Below are 21,408 nucleotides of genomic sequence, written 5' to 3' on the forward strand. Positions count from 1 at the left end.
TTCAAGTAAGTAAATACATATCGCTTTTTCAAAGACTGATTTTTATCCAATACAGGCGTCATTGGACTAAATGAGTGCAAAATCAAATTTAATCTTTGCCCATTCTAAATTAGTAGTTATAGGGCTGTGAATAGCTGTCATGATCTATTTAGATAGTTTTTTTCTTCTACATTTTCTGAAATTTCGTACATTTTATTTAAATTTTTTTTTGGGTTTTCATTGGGTGTATTAAGTGCTTTCATTTTTATGTAACTTTTTTAAAGAAGTTTCTTTAAATCTTAGATCTGTATCCAAATATAGCCAAAAACTTATTATTTAGGATAAGCCTTAGAAATTTCTGCAATGCAGCCCAGCGATTATCAGAACAGAATTCTGAGGATACTTCAGTTTTTAAAGCACTTATCCTCGAATTGTAATCAGAAGAATAATGTATCACAGACTCACGATTTAAAGATGTAGCAGTATCACTTGCAGCAGACTCAAAAGGGTCAAAGTAATGCAACATTTGTGCGTCGTCATCAGATATAAGGATCTGAAACACTTTCATATAGAGCAGGGCTCAGTATAGAGCACTGCGGTTTACATCATACCATATTCTATATCTCCCGTACAAGAAAACGCATTACCAGTACTTTACGCTTTCTATTTTTCAGATAGTTCATAAAAAACTGACATGCAGTCCTTAATCTAAGATAATACTAAGAACACAAAAGGTTATGGTCCAATACATCAAATACCTTAGAATAGTCCAAAGAAACTAAAACAATCGCTAAATTCTTGTCAAGACAGTTGATGTGGTCTTAAAATAATAGATTTAATTCAACTTATGTCAAGCAGGCAAACAATGTCCAAACCTGATTTGATCGGACATGATTGATTGATGATTTTAGTATTTGTCAAAGACAGTTTGTATGCTACGTTGAAAATTATGCTAATCAGGAATAATAACGAAATGTTTGACTGGTAGTTTTGTCCTTATATAATAATATTTTGTAACTTGTTTTTAAGTAAAAATATTAATATAATCTGTGATAGATTTAAAGTTGCGATGCAATAATCTCTAATATTTATTTAAAATTGTATAACGTGACCTAAATTAATTTAATATGTAGTAATAAGAAAGGCCCATTAGTAAATAAATAAATCCTTAAATAAAGTGTTTTATTTCAGATTATTATTATGATTTTCTATTTATTATCTGTAATAATAATAATTTCTAAAGGTTTCAAATTTTTAATATTTTTGTTGGTGTAATGGTAATATTTCATTAATTTTTCCTTAAAAACGATTTCTTTGATGTTAAATAGTTTTTGCTCTATAACTCTTAGAAGATAAAAAACAAATTTTAACTAATTACCTCTGGATTTTGAGTAAAGTTATTTAAAAGAGCATAAACAAGGCTCGTCAGTTAACATAACTTAATTGACTGCAATACAAAAACCGTTTTTATTTTAAACTTATCAACCAAAGAGAAGCTCAAGCAGGTGCAAGTAATCAGCTGCTAATACAAAATGTAATCAGAGATAAGCTACCATAATTAATGTATTTTTATATATATAGTAAATAATATGAACTGTTGCTCATAGCTATGGTTTAGTTTTATTTAATTTGCAGTTCACCTTTAATATTAAATTAATTTTTAATTTATTTTGATCAAATGGTTGACCTAAAAACCTAAAATATCATAGTTGATATCAAATAATAAGTTAATAATCAAACAAATTAAAATTAAAAAATGTACCTATTGGTACAGTAAACAGACCTGTAGTAAACAGATAACCTATACCAAAAAAAAAACAAAAAAAAAGACAATTCTAATCATTACCTCAGGCACAAAAACCAGCTTCTTCCTAAAAGCACTCCTAATGCTCGAAAAGTCCTTGTCCTCACTCAACTCACTCCCCAACTGAGGAGACACCGGAGAAACATTTGCAACATTAACCTCCTCACTTTCAGTCCCTTCACTAAGATTTAACCTATACTCAATATCACTAGCCTGGAATTTCTGTTTTTGTTTCTCCACCACCGGTGAGTTTTGCTCAGAAGACGATTCACTTCGCCTCCCGGTACTAAGTTTCGAAGAAAACATTTTCCCTAATTTTTTACATTTATTCTTGGAGCTTTTGTACATTTCTTCTATATTTAAAGTTAGTTTTTCCTTATCGGCGAAAGCGCCGACCCTCTGCTGTGCCGCCTGCTCAGATATCATATTACTCATTTTTGTTTTGAAATTGTTCCAAGAGTCCATGGCTTTTTTCGGTTTTCTAAGCAGAGTGGCTCTCCTGAGTCGAACAGGCAACTTGCTGCGAGTCTCACAATAGTCCAGTTTCTCAGCACTGTTTTGCTTTGCCAGATAAACTTGGCTGCAAGATATGTGTTCTATGCTTGAGTGGGTCGATTTGGTGATTTCTGGAGTTATTTTGTCTGGATCAAAGTCATTTAGTGATTGTGAGAGGCGATGTTGGGCTTTTAAATTGCGAGGCACTTTATAAAAATTATCTGAATCACTATCCAGTGATCTTAGACTGAGGTTAGGGTCACTGCCGCTCTTTCTAATGACCAGAGGGATGCTTTCTCTACTTCTGGAAACCATTTCTTCTGCTTGACTATTAAATGCTTCCGAATGGTGACATATGGGGGCTTCATCTTCTTCTTGGATTGGTGTTTGAAGCACTATCTGGATTTCACTTTTTTTAACTGGTTTCTCATCATGATTTTCATACACGTTTTCAAGTTTTTCTGGAAACTTAAAACTAATTCTAGGCACATCATATTCATATTTGCTATTATTCTTGTCAATATTCGAATAAATCTCTTGCGATGTATGCTCCTTGGCATCCATAAACTCCACTTCACTATCACTAGATGACGAGTCTACATAAATACTATTCGGCAAACTTCTGGACTTATCGTACTCCAACTGGGCCTCCTGAAAGTCGTAGAACCCCGAAGATCTTTTGGAGTTCTTTTCGTCTTCTTCTAGCGGTTTTTTCACTGCCAACGGTGATTGTAGGTTCGGTATAGTGATCCTCCAGTCTTTTTTAGTGATTTTGTTGCAAAATTTCTTCATCGTTCACTTTTGTCACATTATATAAACATTTCAATCAGGTGCTACATGTGAAAATAACAACTGGTTTAAAGGTACTGACGTAGTGTGTTAAAGGTAGCTTGATCGCGGAACAAATAAGGTAATTATTGGTACTGACGAAGGTACCGGGGATTGTTAAAAAGAATGTACAGTATGGGTTTGTTTGAATTTTATTACGTTTACTGTTAATCTGTTTAATTTGTTTACTAAGCTTGGTTTTTGAAAAAAAGGCTTATTGTTTTTCATAAAAAACTTATTTTTCTGAACTTTTTATGTTAATTTTTAAAACGAAAGTCTAATAAGTATAACCAATATAATATAAAATAATTGATTAAATAAGACAAGAAAATCTTAAAAATATATTTTTTTGCTCAAAGCAAGAAACTTATAATTTATAAAAAAATTGTATGCCTAAGAAATAATATTTTATTGAGAAACAAAGATAAATTCACTTTTTCAAAAAATTTCACGGTAAAAAACGAGTTTACTTTCTAATAAGGCTTTAAACCCTAAAATGACAAATTAGGTTTGGAAGCATCAACATGGTTTTTCATGCTTATTAAATTTTAAAAAAAATCCTATAATTCCATCTATATTCCATTTATGAAAACACTATGGAAAATACTTTCCAATGTTTTCGAATATACAATTGCAAGATTTTCTATATTTAATTGATTTATATAATAAAAATATTCGATTTTCGGGCACATACTTTATGGAAAAAAACTTTTTAGATTTTAAATGTATTTGAAAATATTTACCGGTTGACACACAAATAAAATATATATATCTGTACCCCAGAGCCAGACTATGTTAAGTCCAAATTAACAAAAATCAACCTTAATATGTTAAATCTATAATAAGGCACCTATTATTTTAACAAACTAAATAACGTATTGTCCTAATTAATAGTTTTTTTTGCATTAATTATGTCATAGAATGGACTTAACGTAGTTTTCCCCTAGCATTAAATAGCATAATAATTAGGACTTAACATATTTGTGTTAAATTAAAAAAAAAAGTGATAGGTATTTTAGAAAAGAAACATTATTTTCCAGAATTTGTCGAAGGTAAAAAAGATGATCCTTTTAGTGGGTGTAAACCTGAATATCCAGAGAACCTTTAAATGAATTTAGAGATAGGATTCAATAAAACGGACACACTTGGTAAGTTTGTAAAGCACTTAAATTTTATAAACTATTTAGCTTAAATAATTTTGACTAATATTTCATAAAATTTTATACAATCAATCCAATAATTTCATCCTATTTATCATAAATTTATGTTTTTGTTTTTAAGAAAAAACCAGTCGTGAAAACGGGGATTCCCAAATAGGTTATGTACTTCCATCGCAATCAGCATTTAGTTTAAGCGCAGATTCGAATAATTCAGAAGGGAGATTAAAAAAACGTGTAACGGCAGAACATGAGGAGCATCAATCGCATCGAACTCTAGACCGAGAATTATTAGATTTTGACAGTGATGACGATGTGGCGGATCCTAATTATTCATCATCAGAATTAGAAGATGAATCTGACGATAAAGCTGAGCAAGATAAAGATGAAGGTGCATCTAATGCTAAACTAGATCAATGCGAAGTACAAGCTAAAATACTAACCCGAAAATGAAGACGAGATCCAAAAATTTGGAAAAAAAATTTAACAAAAAGGAAACGGTATTCAGGATTAGAATACAGAATGGACAGTGGCAATCGTATTATGAAATCAAAATCTCTTAAGGAACCGTATGGTGATACTTGCAAACTCTTATGTAGAAATAAAATTTCTCAGGAGCGTCGCCAAATTATTCATAAGAATTTCTGAAGCCCATCAAAAACAATAAATGTAAGAAAGCAATACATAGCATCCAACGTTTCTCAAATACCAATAAAAAGACGTAGGGAGGTAACTGGTCAAAGACGGGCAAAAAGAAATTTTACTAATAACTATAGTTTTGAAACAGGCAGAGTAAAAGAAAAGGTTTGCATTTTTTTTTTTAAATACACTGAGCATCTCTCAGCAAACAGTGGATACTGCAATTAAAAAGAAAAAGGATGGAGGCATTGTAACACCTGATACAAGAGGGAAACACGTATCTGTCAACAAAATCTCAGAGGAGGTTCTAAACGCTGTTCGAACCCATATTTCGAAATTTCCAGCTTACGAGTCACACTATTCCCGGGAAAAAAAAAGAAAAAACTCGCCAATCATTTGAATATAAGTAGGATGTATATTCTTTATTTAGAAGAATCTCAAGAAAATGGTCTTGGAGCCGAAAACATTGCAAAGGAGTGGTTATATTCAGAGATATTGAACTATGAATATAACTACTCTTTTAAGAGTCCTGACAACGACACCTGTGACCTATGTGATGAGCTTCAGCTTAATATCCGTGAAGCGAAATCTCTTGAATTGCGGCAAAGCGCGCAAACTGACTATGACAAGCATATTGCAGATAGCAACTATAGATGTAAGTTTAAATCTGAAGATAAAAAAAAGTCGACGGAAAATTTACGAGAAACAAAAGTTATAATGATTGATCTCCAGAAATGTCTACCAACACCAGATCTACATAACTCCTAAAGCTTCTATTCTCTTAAGCTGTGGACATATAACTTAACAATACAAGATGTGACAGATGAAAAAAGTTTTTGCATGATGTGGGATGACAGCGTGCGTAGTTGGTCGCGGAGGAAATAAAGTAGCTTCATGCTTAATAAAATTGGTAGAGACACATATTTCAGATGAGATAAATGAGATAACAATTTGGTCCGATAACTGTCCCAGCCAAAACAGAAACATTTTAATGGTTATGTCATATTTTTACATCCATCAGATTAAACCAAACATAAATACCATTAATCATAAGTTTCTAGCGAGAGGACACACTCATTTGGAGGCTGATGTTCATTCTGTGATCGAGCGTGAAAGAGAAAAACTTCCGCCATTTCAGATTATGACTCCTTGAGATTGGCAGCAGGTAATTCGGCTGTGAGGAACAAAGAAGCCCTTTATTGTTGTCAACATGGAAACCTCTGACTTTAGGGAGTTTAAGCAAGCCCCCATTAGGGCAGGGCCTAAACCACTTTCAGCCAAAAAGTACAACCATTTGCAAAAACTTTTAAAATGGGTACCAAAAAGATTTCATGATTATTATAAGAATTTAGAATATGGCAAAAACGAAGAAAGTGAATAAAAATCTAAATATTTCTAATACTATAAAATTTTTATCTGTAACCCAACTTTTCTTAATTACAATTATTTGAATATTTAAATAAATATTTGTAGTTTTTTTTTGAATAAATTATGCCTTAAAACGTTTACACGTTTTAAAAATATATTAAGTCCCTTCTTTGGGACTTAAAATATAAATGAAATCCAAAAATTAAAATTATCCGAAGAAGACTATGTTAAGTCACAAAATTAAAAACAATAGGTAAATGCTAAAATCGCTTTTCTACTTTTTATTCTTATCCTTAAAGTAAATTTAAATATTCAATAAAAAATTAAATATATATATATATATATATATATATATATGGGAAATACACGAAATACACTTTTATTTTTCCCGGCAAGTTATTATAAGGAAAATTAATAATAATTTGTAGTTTTTTCGTTGTTGATCATCTGTATGCTGATGATACCCAATTAATTTACAGCTTCACTGTTCCTGGTACCGAGGAAGCCAATTTAAAACTAAATAGTGATCTTCAGTATTTATACGAAAGATCGACAAATATGCAGCTTAAACTTAATCCAGCCAAATCCGTAGCAATTGTCTTTGCCAGTGACATTCACCGAACAAAACTATATTTGTTGATGATCTACACTTAAAAATAGGAAATTAAAAGATAACAATTAAAGATAGTGCAAAAAATTTGGGTCTAATTATATATCATAAATTACGATTTAAAGAACGCATTCAACCCTAAAAATGCTTTATCCAGACAGACATTATTTAAATCATACAACAAAAAAAATATTATGCGAATCCTTAGTGATATCTCACTTTAACTTTTGTGACTCAATTTATGTTCAGTTTCTTTTTATTATGAAATTTTAAAAAATCGTACCCCTCACTACCTCTTTAATAAAATTAAACTAAGAACTTCAGCACTGCATTTATAGTGTGATCTCTTGTTTTCACTTTTTTACGCCTTCTTTTCTATCAATCTCTCTTACTGTTCTCTCTCTCTTTCTCCCTCTTTATTTTGTAAATATATTCTTATATGTATAATTATAAAAAAATAAATAAATAAACAGTTTACTTCGTGGCTTCAACAGCCCCTACGTAATTGTTAGGATGCTGAAAATTAGGCCATTTTTTAATCCTGCACAATTATATTAATTATTATTTCTTTTGCAACAATGTAAATATTGAATTGATAATTGTATTGGGAATTAATAAACGTTATTATTATTATTATTATTATTATTATATTCATAGAACTAGATTGTGTCATTAGGACGTTTTTTATTAATTTTGATTTTGATAATATAATATTGTTAATAAGTTAGATATTTAATTTTCAAAAAGCTGTCAAAAGAAAATCCAAGATGCAGATCACCTGCTGCCTATACAAATTTAACAACCTGCACATTCCTGCAAAATCAAATAAAAAATTTAAATGTAAAAGTGTTACTTTACAAAACACGCCCGTATATCTAAATAAATACCATCACAGGTTCGCATTGTAAATTTTCAATACACAGGTGAATGTGAAGGTCGTTCGTTTAGGTAGCGGTTATCAACTAGTGATGATAATGACACCGGTGCTGAAGCGTGATTTTTGAATTAAAATATTTTATCTTTTCTATGAATGCTGCAATCTTTCTTGTTCCTGTTTTAAACTATTGTGTTGTAATCTTTGTATGTTTCGAAAAAAACAATAGACCTTTCTGAATAATCAATGCTATTACTTGGTAATCTCCACCTTTTAAATAATAAGGCTAATAAAAGATCACTAAGAATTCTTATTTAATCTCTGCGTGTCTATCGGGTATATATAAACATGAATATCAGTTACTGCATTGTTATAAACTAGGTAAATAGGTTTAAGTTAAGGAGCTCATGCCCAATCAATGAAACTAATCCTTAGATAATCGTTTTTATATATAAAAAGAGGTACTTGAAATGTCAATGATCTTTGAACAAGATTAAAAGTTGTAGTAATTATGCGGTAATGGAAAGGACGGTTTAGAGCGTACAAAATAAGAATTTAATGTAAATTATTAGGTTTTTGTACGTGTTTCTAAAATTTTCATACTTAAAATTGGCATTAGGGTTGCACTTTCAAAATACCTAATTTCTACTAAATTCAAAGACATAAAATAAAGCAATCAGGTATATAAACATAGTAGTTATAAGTATAGGAAAAATAATATTAATTGGAAAGATTAATATATTTCTGACGCGTCTAAAAATTCTGTTTTATGCTTGGGAATACAAATTTGTTCATATAATCTTAAAATACATTCATAAGTGTTATTTTCGAAGGAAAACAGATCTACCACCACACTTACTTAACCATGATATGAAGATTACATAATTCATAGGATTTTAATTATCAATGTCTTATGCCAAAAATCAATCTCACACATGAATTTGACCTGATTTTTTTCTAAGAGTTAGGAGCATTTTTTTAAATTTTTATGCTAATATATCGAATGCCAAAAATATTTTAAAGATTTAAATATCAGACTCAGATGCATCTGTTAATGTAAGAGCTTAATCCTAAATGATTGTGATAAATGACACTTGTGAAACAAATGTCTTACTGAGTCAATAAATTTCATTTTGTCATCGTTAACTTTAAAAATAGAAAAATCCATAAAGTTTTTTTTTTCCAAAGCGTTTCCTAAAGTGTATAAATGTACAACAGGGTCACTATTACAACTAAATATAGTGACTAAATCGTGATTAAATAAATTTTGACCTTAGAGCTACAGTTATACAAAGTTTTAAATTAAGCTGCACTTAGAGACAAGAATTCCACAGCAATAGAAATATAAATTTTTACAGCATTATAGACAAATAATAGTTAAAACAAGGCCAAGATTCAAGTAACGTATGTATCTACTAGTTTATTTTAAATTTTTATCAGGACATATGAATTTGTCAATTTACAACAAATGTAGAAAAATAGAGAGTTATATGATTTTCCATCATCAACCACTGAAGGGGTTATATATTATTAAATTTCTTAAGCCATTAACAAATCTGATACACTAAATCTGTACAAGTTGTATCCGATTACTCTCTCGAAATTCCAGGCCTGGAAAGTAAACAAAATCACAATATTTAAATATAGAAAGAGCTTGACATAAGATTTTAGACAGGTCTCTATTGATTATGTAGCGGTTACTATAAAGAAGTTTTAGTGAGCTATAAGTTATTTAAAAAAGAGACTTTAAATGCTGCTTAGATCTAAGATCATAGTCGAGTATGACACCTAAATTACGAGCATGGCTAACAAAAGTTAACTGAATATTATTTATATAAATATTCATGACTTCATCTTAAAATATTAATTGTTTATGATCTCCAAAACTCATGATAGTTAACTTAGTTGTATTTGGATTGTTACTACTTTTCCAGTATTCTAAGATCATTGTTAATAATTTCCATAACTAAGTGGTATTTGTTATGATTAAAATGATATTAAAATAATGTATCGTCTGCATATGCTTGTACTTGACAAAATTAAGGAGCATATAATAAATCGGCAGTAAATATTAAGAAAAATAATAGTCCTTGAGAATAGAACCTTGTGATATGACTCATTTAATAATTACTTCATTGGAATAGATACCATTTTAAAAGACTTTTTGGTTACGATTAAGAAAATAGGATATTACTAGGTTTATTATTTTTTATTCAAATCCGCAGTAATGAAGTATATCACAGCAACTTTCAATTTATCGTTTTAAACGTCTTGAAATATTCCAACAAAATTATCCCTCTGGTCATGAGCAGAAATTATAATATCAATAATATTAATTATATCAGTACTGCACCCCTTACGAAAGCCACACTGATTATTAGATAAAAGTTTGTTTAAAAAAATTGCTTCAAATTTTTTAATATTGTAGGGAGGATGCTTATAAGTCGGACATAATTTAGAGACTTATGATTTGGTTTTTTGGCTAAAGGAATACCTGTCGATACCATTCAAGAATCAGAAAAATATTCAATTTCGATGCAGCAGTTAATTTGATGTAATAAATTTATCGACAAAATTAATTATCATTTATTTTAGCAGTTGTCAAAATTTAAGCTGAAGAGACTTTATTTATATAGATATAATTTTTACTTTTCGAGAACTTAATGTTTTTCTGAAAACCTAATTGCAAATGGAGAAAAACCAATTGACTTTGACCAATTGACTGTGTAAACTGCCAAAAGATATCTACGAAAATAAATGTAATGAATTTTGTCATGTTCTGATACCATCACATAATAGCAAAAATCTTGTTTCACAACGATAATTTTTTTACGATAATTATTTTAATTTAGAAATTATTGACTTTACAGAATAACAACAGCCTTTAGCCAATGTTGACAATGTGCATCAAACACTTACAGATCGTGAAGTTTTAAATTCTTGTTCATGCTTTTTTTTTGGATACATATTTGCATGTTTAAAAAATATGGGAAAAAATTACCAGCACAATAAATCAAAAATACAAAAAATCAACGTTCAAATTTAAATAATCCTTTAGCCAAATTTTTTTTAATTATATAAATCAACTTAAAGTCATTATAATAATATTTTTTAGTTGGCAACACTATTAACTAGAGAGCTCTCAAAGTTTTAGAATTATGCGTTACGTAGTGCCATTTCTATTGCCAATTAAAGTTAACAACTTTTTGTTGTTTGTTTATCACAATGGAGAAAAGTGAGTTTCAAGCAGTGATATTTATTTCAAAGACTTTACGCCTAAAGAAATCAAAGCCGAGTCGCAGTTCATGGCACATGTACCTGTGTTTGCAACTGTCTACAGTTGGATAAAAGATGGTGATGATGATGATGAATATCTTTAGGGACGCCCAGTAGAAGTGTTAGATAAGTAAATAGTTGAGACCACTTTCATGTCAGCAGGTACAGTAGATTCAATGCACGAAAAGGCTATTTTGGTACCTTTTGTGATAATCCTGAAGAGCTTCTTTAGAAATACACAACTAGACCGAATATGGACTCCCTACTACACTCCAAAGACAAAGAAATAGTCAAAACAGTTGATTTTCAAGGGTGAACGAGCTCCGAAAAGGGTAAAAATGGTAAAATTGGCCGCCAAGGTAATGACCTCAAATGAAGAGGAAAGACAGAGGGAAAAGGACGTAATTGACATTGTAAATAACATTGACACGTAACGGACATTATTATTGCACCGGTCAAAAAATCCTCTTACAATGCGCATCATACACCTGTGCAGTTTTGATGACAAAAATTACAGATTAGAATTCCATTATTGCAACGTCCACCATATTTACCAGAATTGACCTCCAGTGACTTTTTTTCTGTTACCGAATTTTAAAGGCTTTTGCTTGAAGAAAGCTTTATTGGAGATATTCTTAAAATGACTATTGAACCTTAAATTGCTTTGAGAAACAACTCCAAGATCATTATTTATAAAATAAGTATTTTAGTAAAAGTTACTGTAAGTCAATTACTAATATGTGACATACAATATTGCTTAAATCAATTTTCTACAGATCTTTTTGCAAATATTCCCAGTCCGACCTCCATCAGGAGCCCAAGCAGACCTGATTTTGAAAATGTAGTGCCTGATTTTCTGATAAAAATTATTTTAGCTAGAGTAGTTCCTCTAAACACGGAAGGACACAATGGCAGACTGATTTAAATTTAAAAAGTCAGGTTAATGATCAACCAAATTCTTTTTTTGTAAAACTTCACAATCTAAATATCCCATTTTTAAGCAGAGATAAGTCATTAAAAATTTAGAAAAACGACTGGAAAAATTTATAAAAATTTTTTTTTTTACTTTTTCTAAGCAAACTTACTAAACAACCCTCGTATGTAACAATAGACGATTATCAAGAATAACATCCTTAATTGGAATTTAATAGTATTCTTTAATTTAAAAAAAATTGCTGATCGGGGATCTCATAAAAGAATAGTAGTTACATAAGTTGCCATAAAAGAGGCAAATGGGTTGCAGTTAACGAACTTATACCGAATCAATGAAACTAATCCTTAGACAATCGTCAACACAATATGAAAAAGAGGAACTTAAAATGTCAACGAACTTTGAATAAAATTAAAATTTTTCGTAATTTACAGCGTAAAAAAAATAAAATGTCAAGTAAATGGATTATGTTTTTGTAAGTATTTATATCTTAAAAGTTTTTCTAGACTAGATTTATCGCTGCAATATAGGGAAAACTATTTTTTAACTTATTCAGGTAAAAAAACATTTTTGTTTAAATTTTTATTGATAAATAATAAATCTTTTATTGAAATATGTTGAAAAAATTACAGTTTTTCTTTTTTTTTCTTTTTCTTTTTTTTTTGCTGGCCCCGGTAGCGCGGTGAGTATAGGCCCTGGGTTCGAGTCCCAGACTTGGCGTTTGTGATGTCCGATTTAGTTTAAATACTAAAAAAATATATAGAGGCTTTTCTTTTAGACTAGATTTATCGCTGCAATATAGGGAAAACTATTTTTTAACTTATTCAAGTAAAAAAACATTTTTGTTTAAATTTTTATTAATAAATAATAAATCTTTTATTGAAATATGTTGAAAAAATTACAGTTTTTCTTTTTTTTTTCTTTTTCTTTTTTTTTGCCGGCCCCGGTAGCGCGGTGAGTATAGGCCCTGGGTTCGAGTCCCAGACTTGGCGTCTGTGATGTCCGATTTAGTTTAAATACTAAAAAAATATATAGAGGCTTTTCGTGACTAAATGTGCTCAGCACAAGGTCAATAAATAAATTTAAAAAAATATATATTTTTTTTTAGAAAAAAAACAAGTTCGATATTATTCAACTCTTTCTTCTAAGAACGTCAAAAAAATATAAACTTTATAGCAGTGTTACTTACAATGTGAACAAAACAACAGAATTTATAAATTCTGGGGGCAATTTATTATTTTTAAGAAAAGTCACACTAAATTTAAATCTTGTTTTTAAACAATGTATGAAGGATAACGCCTGATTTTTAAAAATAATACTGGAAAAAACATTAAGTATTTAGATATGGTATTTACCTTTCGAAATTAAGATATATTACTAAATTCTTCTTAGTACGAGTATATTCAATTTTTTTAAAACCCCTGCTAAATCATTATTAAAAATTTAATAAAAATCAAATATGAAACCAATGTTTTTAATCATATATGACTCCGAGCTATAACTAAAAAAATTATCTAAATGACCAATAGACATTTTTAAATAATAATATTCCTAAACTTAATATAACTATCAATAATAACACTAATAACAGGGTTATTATTTGTAATCTTTGCATGTCTGTCGGGTATATACACATAAGAATATCAGTTACCTGTACGTATTCTTTTTACACTAGGTAAATAGGTTCCAGTTAACGAGCTCATACCGAATCAATGAAACTAATTCTTAGATAAACCGTTTTTCTTTTAAATAAAACGAGGTATTTGAAATGTCAATGATCTGTGAACAAGAATAAAATTGTAGTAATGGGAAAAACGGTACAGAGCACATTATAATGATGGGATGTATAAATGAGTAGTTTTTTGTACGTGATTTAGATCCCATAATGTATAATAATAAAAGTTTAATGCTATTAGAGTTAAAATATCATCAGAATTTGATGATAAGAACTTAACTAGCTTTAAATTCTTCTCTGACACTAGTCTGTACTCTGAATTTACTCTCTTAATTACTAAAAAACTTAGTTGTATAAATATGGTTGGAAATATTATCCTTAATTCATAATCTTCATCTCTTTAACTATTACTAAGATTAGTAAAAGGTCAATGAAAAAAAATCCTATTTAATCTCTTAGGTATATACACACAAGAATATCAGTTACCCATATAATTTATAAACTAGGTAAATAGGTTCCAGTTAATGAGCTCACACCTAATCAATGAAACTAATCCTTAGATAATCGTTTTTCTTAATAAAAAAAGAGCTACTTATAATGTCAATGATCTGTGAACAAGATTAAGAGTTGCAATAATTATTCGGTAATAGGAAACACAGTTAAGACCGTAAACAATTAATAGTTTAGCGTAAATGATTACTTTTTTGGCGGTATATTTAAAATAGTTAAAATTAAGAATTTCTTTAAGTGAAGTGGTATTAGAGTTCTAACATAGAGTCAAATGCAAATTCACCGCATATGGCTTTAACTATTTTTCAACTTAATACAATGTTGTTAGTAATTTATTGATTCTAAAACGGTCATCAAGTATAAAACAAATTAAATATTAATTATATGCAATTAAAAACGATCACTAAATGTTATTTCGTTGCAATTTTTTTTATCTTAGTTAATTTTTACTAAACAAGTTCTATGAATATTTTCCCTGTCCAGTTTTTTACAAATATACTTAAAAAAATTTCAAATACATATTAATTTACTTTTAGAAACTTAATAGTTTAGATATGTTCTCGAAGTATTAACGGTGACATATTCATGGATGATTTCACTTCATATGCCAAATATAGATTGTGCAAAAGTAAGTCTATGAATATGAGTTAATGACTTAAACTCTAATAAAACTAAAGCCTCCTTAGTTATCATATGACTTAAAAAAAAACTTAATTAAAACATAAAGTATTTCGCAAGTTTAAAGCTGTAAGATCTCAAGAAAGTAAATCCTTTTACACTAATTTAAAAAACTATATTGTTTATGCTGTAAAACCATAAAAAAAGGCCTATTTTCTACGCAAACTAATAGTTTTAAGGTATCCGGTAAAAGTAGAAACTTATGGGGCAAAACTGGCTGGAAAATAGTTTATAAAAATTAAAATTCATTACCAGCAAATTTTAAAGATCCACATAAATATTATTTCATTTACAATATACACATATAATCATACTAGATACCAGAGTTGTTACATCAATTTCTTAGCCAAACACAAAGTTGGGACAGTTTTAAATTTGAACTGGTCACTGAAGAGGAAATTATGCAAATTATTGGATGTATTAAAGGGAATGCCATAGAACTTGATCGATTATCATTTAATATGCTAAAATATGGTTTGGCTTATTCTCTCAGGCTATAAGTCAATATTATAAACGTTTTCTTGCAAACTGGCATTGTTCCAGATATAAGGAAAATGGCATTGGTGAGTCCCTTGCCAAAGGTTGGTAATCTAATAAGCCTGAATCAACTTCGGCCAGTATCAGTATACTTTCTGCTGATGATATTTCATGTGCTTTTGATGAAGCTTAATAATGTCCCTCTTTTATGACGCATATGACGAAGGCGTTTGACTGTTTAAATCAGGATCTTTTAATAGCTAAACTAGATTACTTCAATACTCAGATACAAGGCTAATTTAGGAGTTACCGTTGCAATCGGCAATAGTCAGAATACTGCAGGATGGTAGAATTTAAGATCGAATAGAAGGATCAAGAGGTGTCGTACAAAGCTGTATTCTTGGACCACTTATTTTCGCCTATTCACTCGCTAGTTGGGTAAGAGATCATTCTTTGCTGATTAGACCACAAAAAGCCCAAGCAATTCTGATTTCTCTACTTTACACATTTTATTTGGTGACCTCAAAGTCGAATGGTTATATGAAATTAAGAATGTTAGTTTATTAATAAATTCTAAACTAAACTTTAATACCCATATTAACAGCATCTGCCCTAATATTAAAGTTTAATTTGGCATATTAAAAATTAAAATCAGTTTAAGAAATTCCGGGATGTAATATATCCCTAGGTTTATTGAAAAACTGCTTTCTGAAACCTTAGTTCTATCATTACTTAATTACCTTATGGATCAGAAGTTCACGAAATCAGTAGTAATTATGATATTCTTAACTGAATCTAAATATTTTTATCAAATACACGAAACAAAAAGAGCTAAGCTAATGTTTGCCTATACTAATTACGATAAAAAGAGTGAATTTTTATATTTGGTTTAAAAGTTGATGTTTAATGGAAAATTGCCAACGTTTCGACTTTCATCAAATATTTTTCGGAGTTCTTTATGAAAATCGGAATCTTTTGATGTTTAATATTCATTTTGAAAATTATCTAAATATTTAAAAAAATTCCTAAATATAAAATAAAAAAAAAATCTTTATTTGTCGTTAAGGCAAAATCTTCGTACGGTAATGATCTAATTCTTATAGCACTTCTAATGAATTTTTGCCTTAATTTAAACTTAGATTTGAAGAAGGGCGTTTTGAAATCTCTGCTAGAAACCTTTCAAAAAAGTCTATTAAAAGAGAATTAAATCATAAAAAGGGTTAATGGATGACGACAGATGTAACTATATTATCTACCACTAAGCATTCATTCAGTGATTTTAAAATAATCTTAGCATTCCGCTTTGTTAAAATAGTATTATTTTTGATATTGAAATTTAAACTGTTTGCGGTATACAGTGTGGTGACTTTAACTGGAATAAATTCAGTTAAAACTAATCAAATTTTATCTCGCAAAATTCCTGAGACCCGTCAATTTTTGTTTATTTTTTTTCACATTTCAAGATAGTTTTTGTAATTTTTCACCTACAGGGGAGGTCCAAATTACTTTTTTTAAACTCTCATTGAAAAGAGGTCTTTTTCCTGATTAAATTGCCCTATTTACTTTTGTGATTATCTTAAGGAGAAATACGAAATAAAAACATTAAATTATTAAAAGTCTCGAAATATTTTGTGTTGGTAAATTTTTGGCGTGTTTGTTTATTTTATTGGTATCGAGACATTTCCTGAAATTGTTGTAGTGTCACTGTTAAAGTGAATTTCAACCACTTGTTAAATAAGTTAACTTATATTGAAAAAAATGCCTTATTTTTCCGAATCCCACAAGATTCAAATCTTAATGATGATTGGTTATGGTGACAGAAGTCGTACTCAGCTAGAGGTTGTCCACTTATTCAGGCAGAAATATCCAGATTTGCCACCTATTAACCAAGGTACGGTTAGTAAAATCGAAAGCAGATTTCGAGAAGTTGGGCACGTGAGGGATGTTTCAAGACAAAGGTCTTCTAAAATCGATGAAAACACCCAATTAAATGTTTTGTTAGCGATGGAAGAAAATCCCGTAACTGCAGCCAGAAGAGTAGCTCGCGAAAACTCTATTCATCATCAATCGGTGCTAAAAATTTTAAAAAGTGCAAACAAACGACCTTATAAAATGCAACCCGTTCAAGAGTTATTGGAAGACGATCCAGATCGCAGAGTTTAGTTCTGTGAATTAATGATGAATGCCATTGACGAAAATCGCATATCTTCGGAGTGGATCCTTTTTTCTGATGAGGCTACATTCACCCTAAATGGCCATGTTAATAAGCAGAACTATCGCTACTGTTCTGACGAGAACCCACACTGGGTAAGGGAAACTAATACACAATATCCCCAGAAAACTAATGTTTGGGCTGGCATAATTGGCAGGCAGCCCCCCCTGTAGCTGAAAAAATACAAAAACTGTCTTGAAATGTGAAAAAAACAAAAATCGACGGGTCAGGAATTTTGCGAGATAAATTTTGATTAGTTTTAAGTGAATTTATTCCATTTAAAGTCACCACATTTCTCAACTGACTCAAAGTCTTTTGATTAAATATACCATGTAAAAGGAGCTAAACTAATGTTCCTTATGTAAATCCAGATGTAAAAAAAGACTTAATTTTATTAACGTTTTTATTGTAAAACTTGATGTTTTATAAAAAATGATTTAACTTTCATTAAAATTTTTCAGAGTTTTTGATAAAACCTGAAATTTATTGGCATTTGGTATCGATTACCAAAGGGATCTAAATACGTTAAAAATAAGAGAGTTTAGATTTAAAGACTTATGATTACAACTAATCATTACATATCTTTGGGCAAGCCGTATCTTAAATTTTAATATTTCAGTTCAAAATAAGAGTCTTTATAATTAAAATCACACACTTTATAATTAAAATCACACATATGTTATCGATTCCGCCTTTGTCATTTTAAAAGGAGCTGAGGATCTGTGAGGCCTTTACTAATTAATTTTAGTGTATTTATATGATCTTTAAGACAAAAAAAATAATGAATCATGAATTAAAAAATGTTCCTTAAATACAGCAACTAAAAAGAGCTAAACTAATATTTTCCAATATTCATCAAAATCAGAAAACTGAATTTTTATAATTTATTTTTGGTATAAAAGTTGATATTTTATAAAAAGTTTCCAATGATTTGATTTTTATCAAATATTTTTCAGAATCTTTTATAAAATCTGGAATTTGTTCACCTTTAATTTTCATTACGAAATTTACATAAATACATCAAATAAAAACAATCTTTATTTGTCGTCAAGACAAAAATGTAGGTTTTCCCAATTATTAACCATTGGTAATTTAAAACACATCAAAATTTTATGAAATGAAATTTTCAAAATCTGCATTTTTCAATACCTCAAATACTATTAAGTTGCTCCTGAAAACGCAATTTTGGTATAATTATATTCATATGTATGAATCATAATAATGTCAATGTCTATGTGGTAATGTCTTTTTGCTTTAGTGCATTAACTTCAATTTAATTTTTGATTTAAAGGAGAGTGTTTTGCAACCTCTTTAAAAAGTCCAAGGGAATTGAATCAAGAAAAATAGTGAATAGATAAGGATAAACTAAGTTTAAGTATCTCACTGATTTTAAAATAATCTAAGCATCCCAATGGTTTTCTTAAAATTGTATTATTTTAAATATTAAAGTAAGAAAAGATAAACTTTTTAAGTCTCTAGTAGATATTATATTCTGAACTAAATTAAAGCCTTTTGATCAAACACAGTATGGAAAAGGAGCTAAGCATATTAACAATATTAATCAAGGTGAGTAGACTAATTTATAAACTATTTTTAATTGTAGTTGTGGATGTTTTATGGAAAATGAGCGACGTTTCGACCTTCATTAAATATTTTTCAAAGCTTTTTTATTAAAAACTGGATTTTTTTGGCATTTGATATTGAATGTAAAATTAATTTACATACGTCAAAAATGTCGCAAAAATTAAATTTTAATAAAAAAAACCTAATTGGTTAATATCTCGAAAACTTTGAGACACATTAGTTTAAGGCCATCAGGGCTAATTTTTAAAAGGCCATCAGGCCTTTTAAAAATTACATTAAGTCATTATCTTTAGATTAACCGTATCCTAAATTTTAATATTTTAGGTCAAAAAAGGGTCTCTATAAGTAAAATCTTACGATTGTCATCTTAAAAAATTACTGGGGATCAGTGCCTTTACTAATTAATTTTATTGCATTTATAAGAATTTTAAGCCATATTTCAAATAATAAAATTTGAAAGTAACAATAAATGTTTTTTGCATAATTTTTAAAATTTTTATTGCCATTTGAAGATTTCTTACCATTCTTTTTATCATTTAAAACTTTTATCGTATCTAAATTACTAAATATTTAACCATGATTTTGGATTCTAATGAAAAAAAATATATATTAATTTAAGAGAACGTGAATGTTCTTGAGCCGATATTTGTCAAGACGTAATGAGCTTATCTATTGTTTGCACCTTGTAAATATGGTTTTTGTACAGTTTCAATGCCATGGATGGAATTTTTATCATCCCTTTTAATTTATTACTGCAAGTTGTACATCAATGGCAGGATCAAAGATGACGTAAAAAAAATTTAATTAGAACAAGTTGCAGTAATCTTTTTTTTTAATTAAAAGTAGGTTTGAGCCAAACTGCATGAAGGACATAAACATAAATTTAGATTATCGCTCGCTATTTTTAAATATTACAACAAATGTTTTGCCAAAAAAAACATAAACTTGGCTCCTCATAGACTCTTAAACATATACGTTGCGGCACTAAAATAAAAACAGTTCTTTTGCTTCTGTTACCCAATCGTTATCACATGTAGCCCCTAATCACTGAAAACCACTAGCACATTTTATTTTTCTTTTAACTTTTCTCCGCACTTTTCACCAAATCCTGACTAAACTAATTAAAAGTGGGAATCGCGGCGGAGACCAACGGAGCCCGAAGTTAAAAATCGTATGTGTGGCGGCGCTATTATTATCACTATGTGGGACTCCTCCTTTGCTAATAACACAGATATAGAGTAAATATGGGTACGGACAGATTGCATGGAAGCTTGAAAATATGTTATTAGTTAATGTGTTTTTAGGTTTGAAGATTATGATATAGTTTTTTAACCTTTTTTTAGCAATGTTCAAATGTTTTTTTTTCTTTTGTTAATTAATTACTACTATTCTATATTCTTAATTTAGTTAGTTTATTAAGTTATTTATTGTTCTTTTCATAAACGAGTTGCACATAGTTTACATTACTTTATTTATAAGTAGTTAATTTTTTTTTTCAATTTCCGGTGCCCTATTGATTTTTCTAGTTCAACTGAAATGCATTAGATATTTCATCATTAAACATTCCTAAGATATTGGAAAAATTTAAAGTAGTTGAATTTTTGTTGATTTTTTATAATAATGATTTAAAAAATATGGATCTACTTAATTAAGAAGTACCTTTCTGAATAAACAAATATTTAAGGTTTTGATTTTAAGGTACCTTTTGGCTTTTTGTGACTTTTTCTTTGAAGTAATACAAATATTAAATAACAACGTTTATAACACCTATAAAGAGATTTTTGCTTTTTTATATTTTCCCTTTAAATAAAATTTAAATTGAAAATTAGGGCTGACCAGAATGAGCATTAAAAAATAATAAAATATATAATAACTAATTATAAAAATAAAAAAAAACTTTTGGTTTCATATCATTTATTTTAATCTATTTGTCAGTTCTTTTATCTGTTTTGTTATTCTTGCTTATGCATACATTTGTCTCTAATTATTTCCAATCTTGAATAATTTTTCTTTTTTATTTTAATACAATTTGCAAAACAAAATACTGTTTAATTCTCCAAATTGTTTGTTCCAAAAGCAGAATTATAGGTTATTTAAGGTTTTCTTTTCTTTTAACTCAGTTTGAAATTCTTATATTCTTAAAAAAATATTTAAAATTGTATGCGTACAATTTTTGAACGGAACATATAAACTTTTTGAATTTTATTTAAAAAAAATTAATAAAATTTAAAAAGTGTTTTTGTAAAAAAAAAATTTAAAAAAATTTAAGTGATTTAAACAATAAAATGAATTCTGGCATATTTTATCATAA

The 21,408-nt window shown here is 28.9% G+C and overlaps 1 protein-coding gene across 1 annotated transcript in view; it reads right to left on the bottom strand.

The window, feature by feature from the left end:
• Window positions 1-20,277, bottom strand: part of LOC126743603 (uncharacterized) — a 51,686-nt gene extending 31,409 nt beyond the window's left edge. Inside the window, exons 1-2 of the mRNA XM_050450771.1 lie at window positions 20,115-20,277; window positions 1,826-3,111 (exon numbers count right to left, since the gene is read on the bottom strand). Coding sequence (XP_050306728.1) covers window positions 1,826-3,070 — 1,245 coding nt within the window. The 5' untranslated portion in view covers window positions 3,071-3,111; window positions 20,115-20,277. The remainder of the gene's footprint in view (window positions 1-1,825; window positions 3,112-20,114) is intronic.
• Window positions 20,278-21,408: the final 1,131 nt, after the last annotated feature.

This window comes from Anthonomus grandis, chromosome 13, assembly GCF_022605725.1.
Source record: "Anthonomus grandis grandis chromosome 13, icAntGran1.3, whole genome shotgun sequence".
Lineage (NCBI taxonomy): Eukaryota > Metazoa > Arthropoda > Insecta > Coleoptera > Curculionidae > Anthonomus > Anthonomus grandis.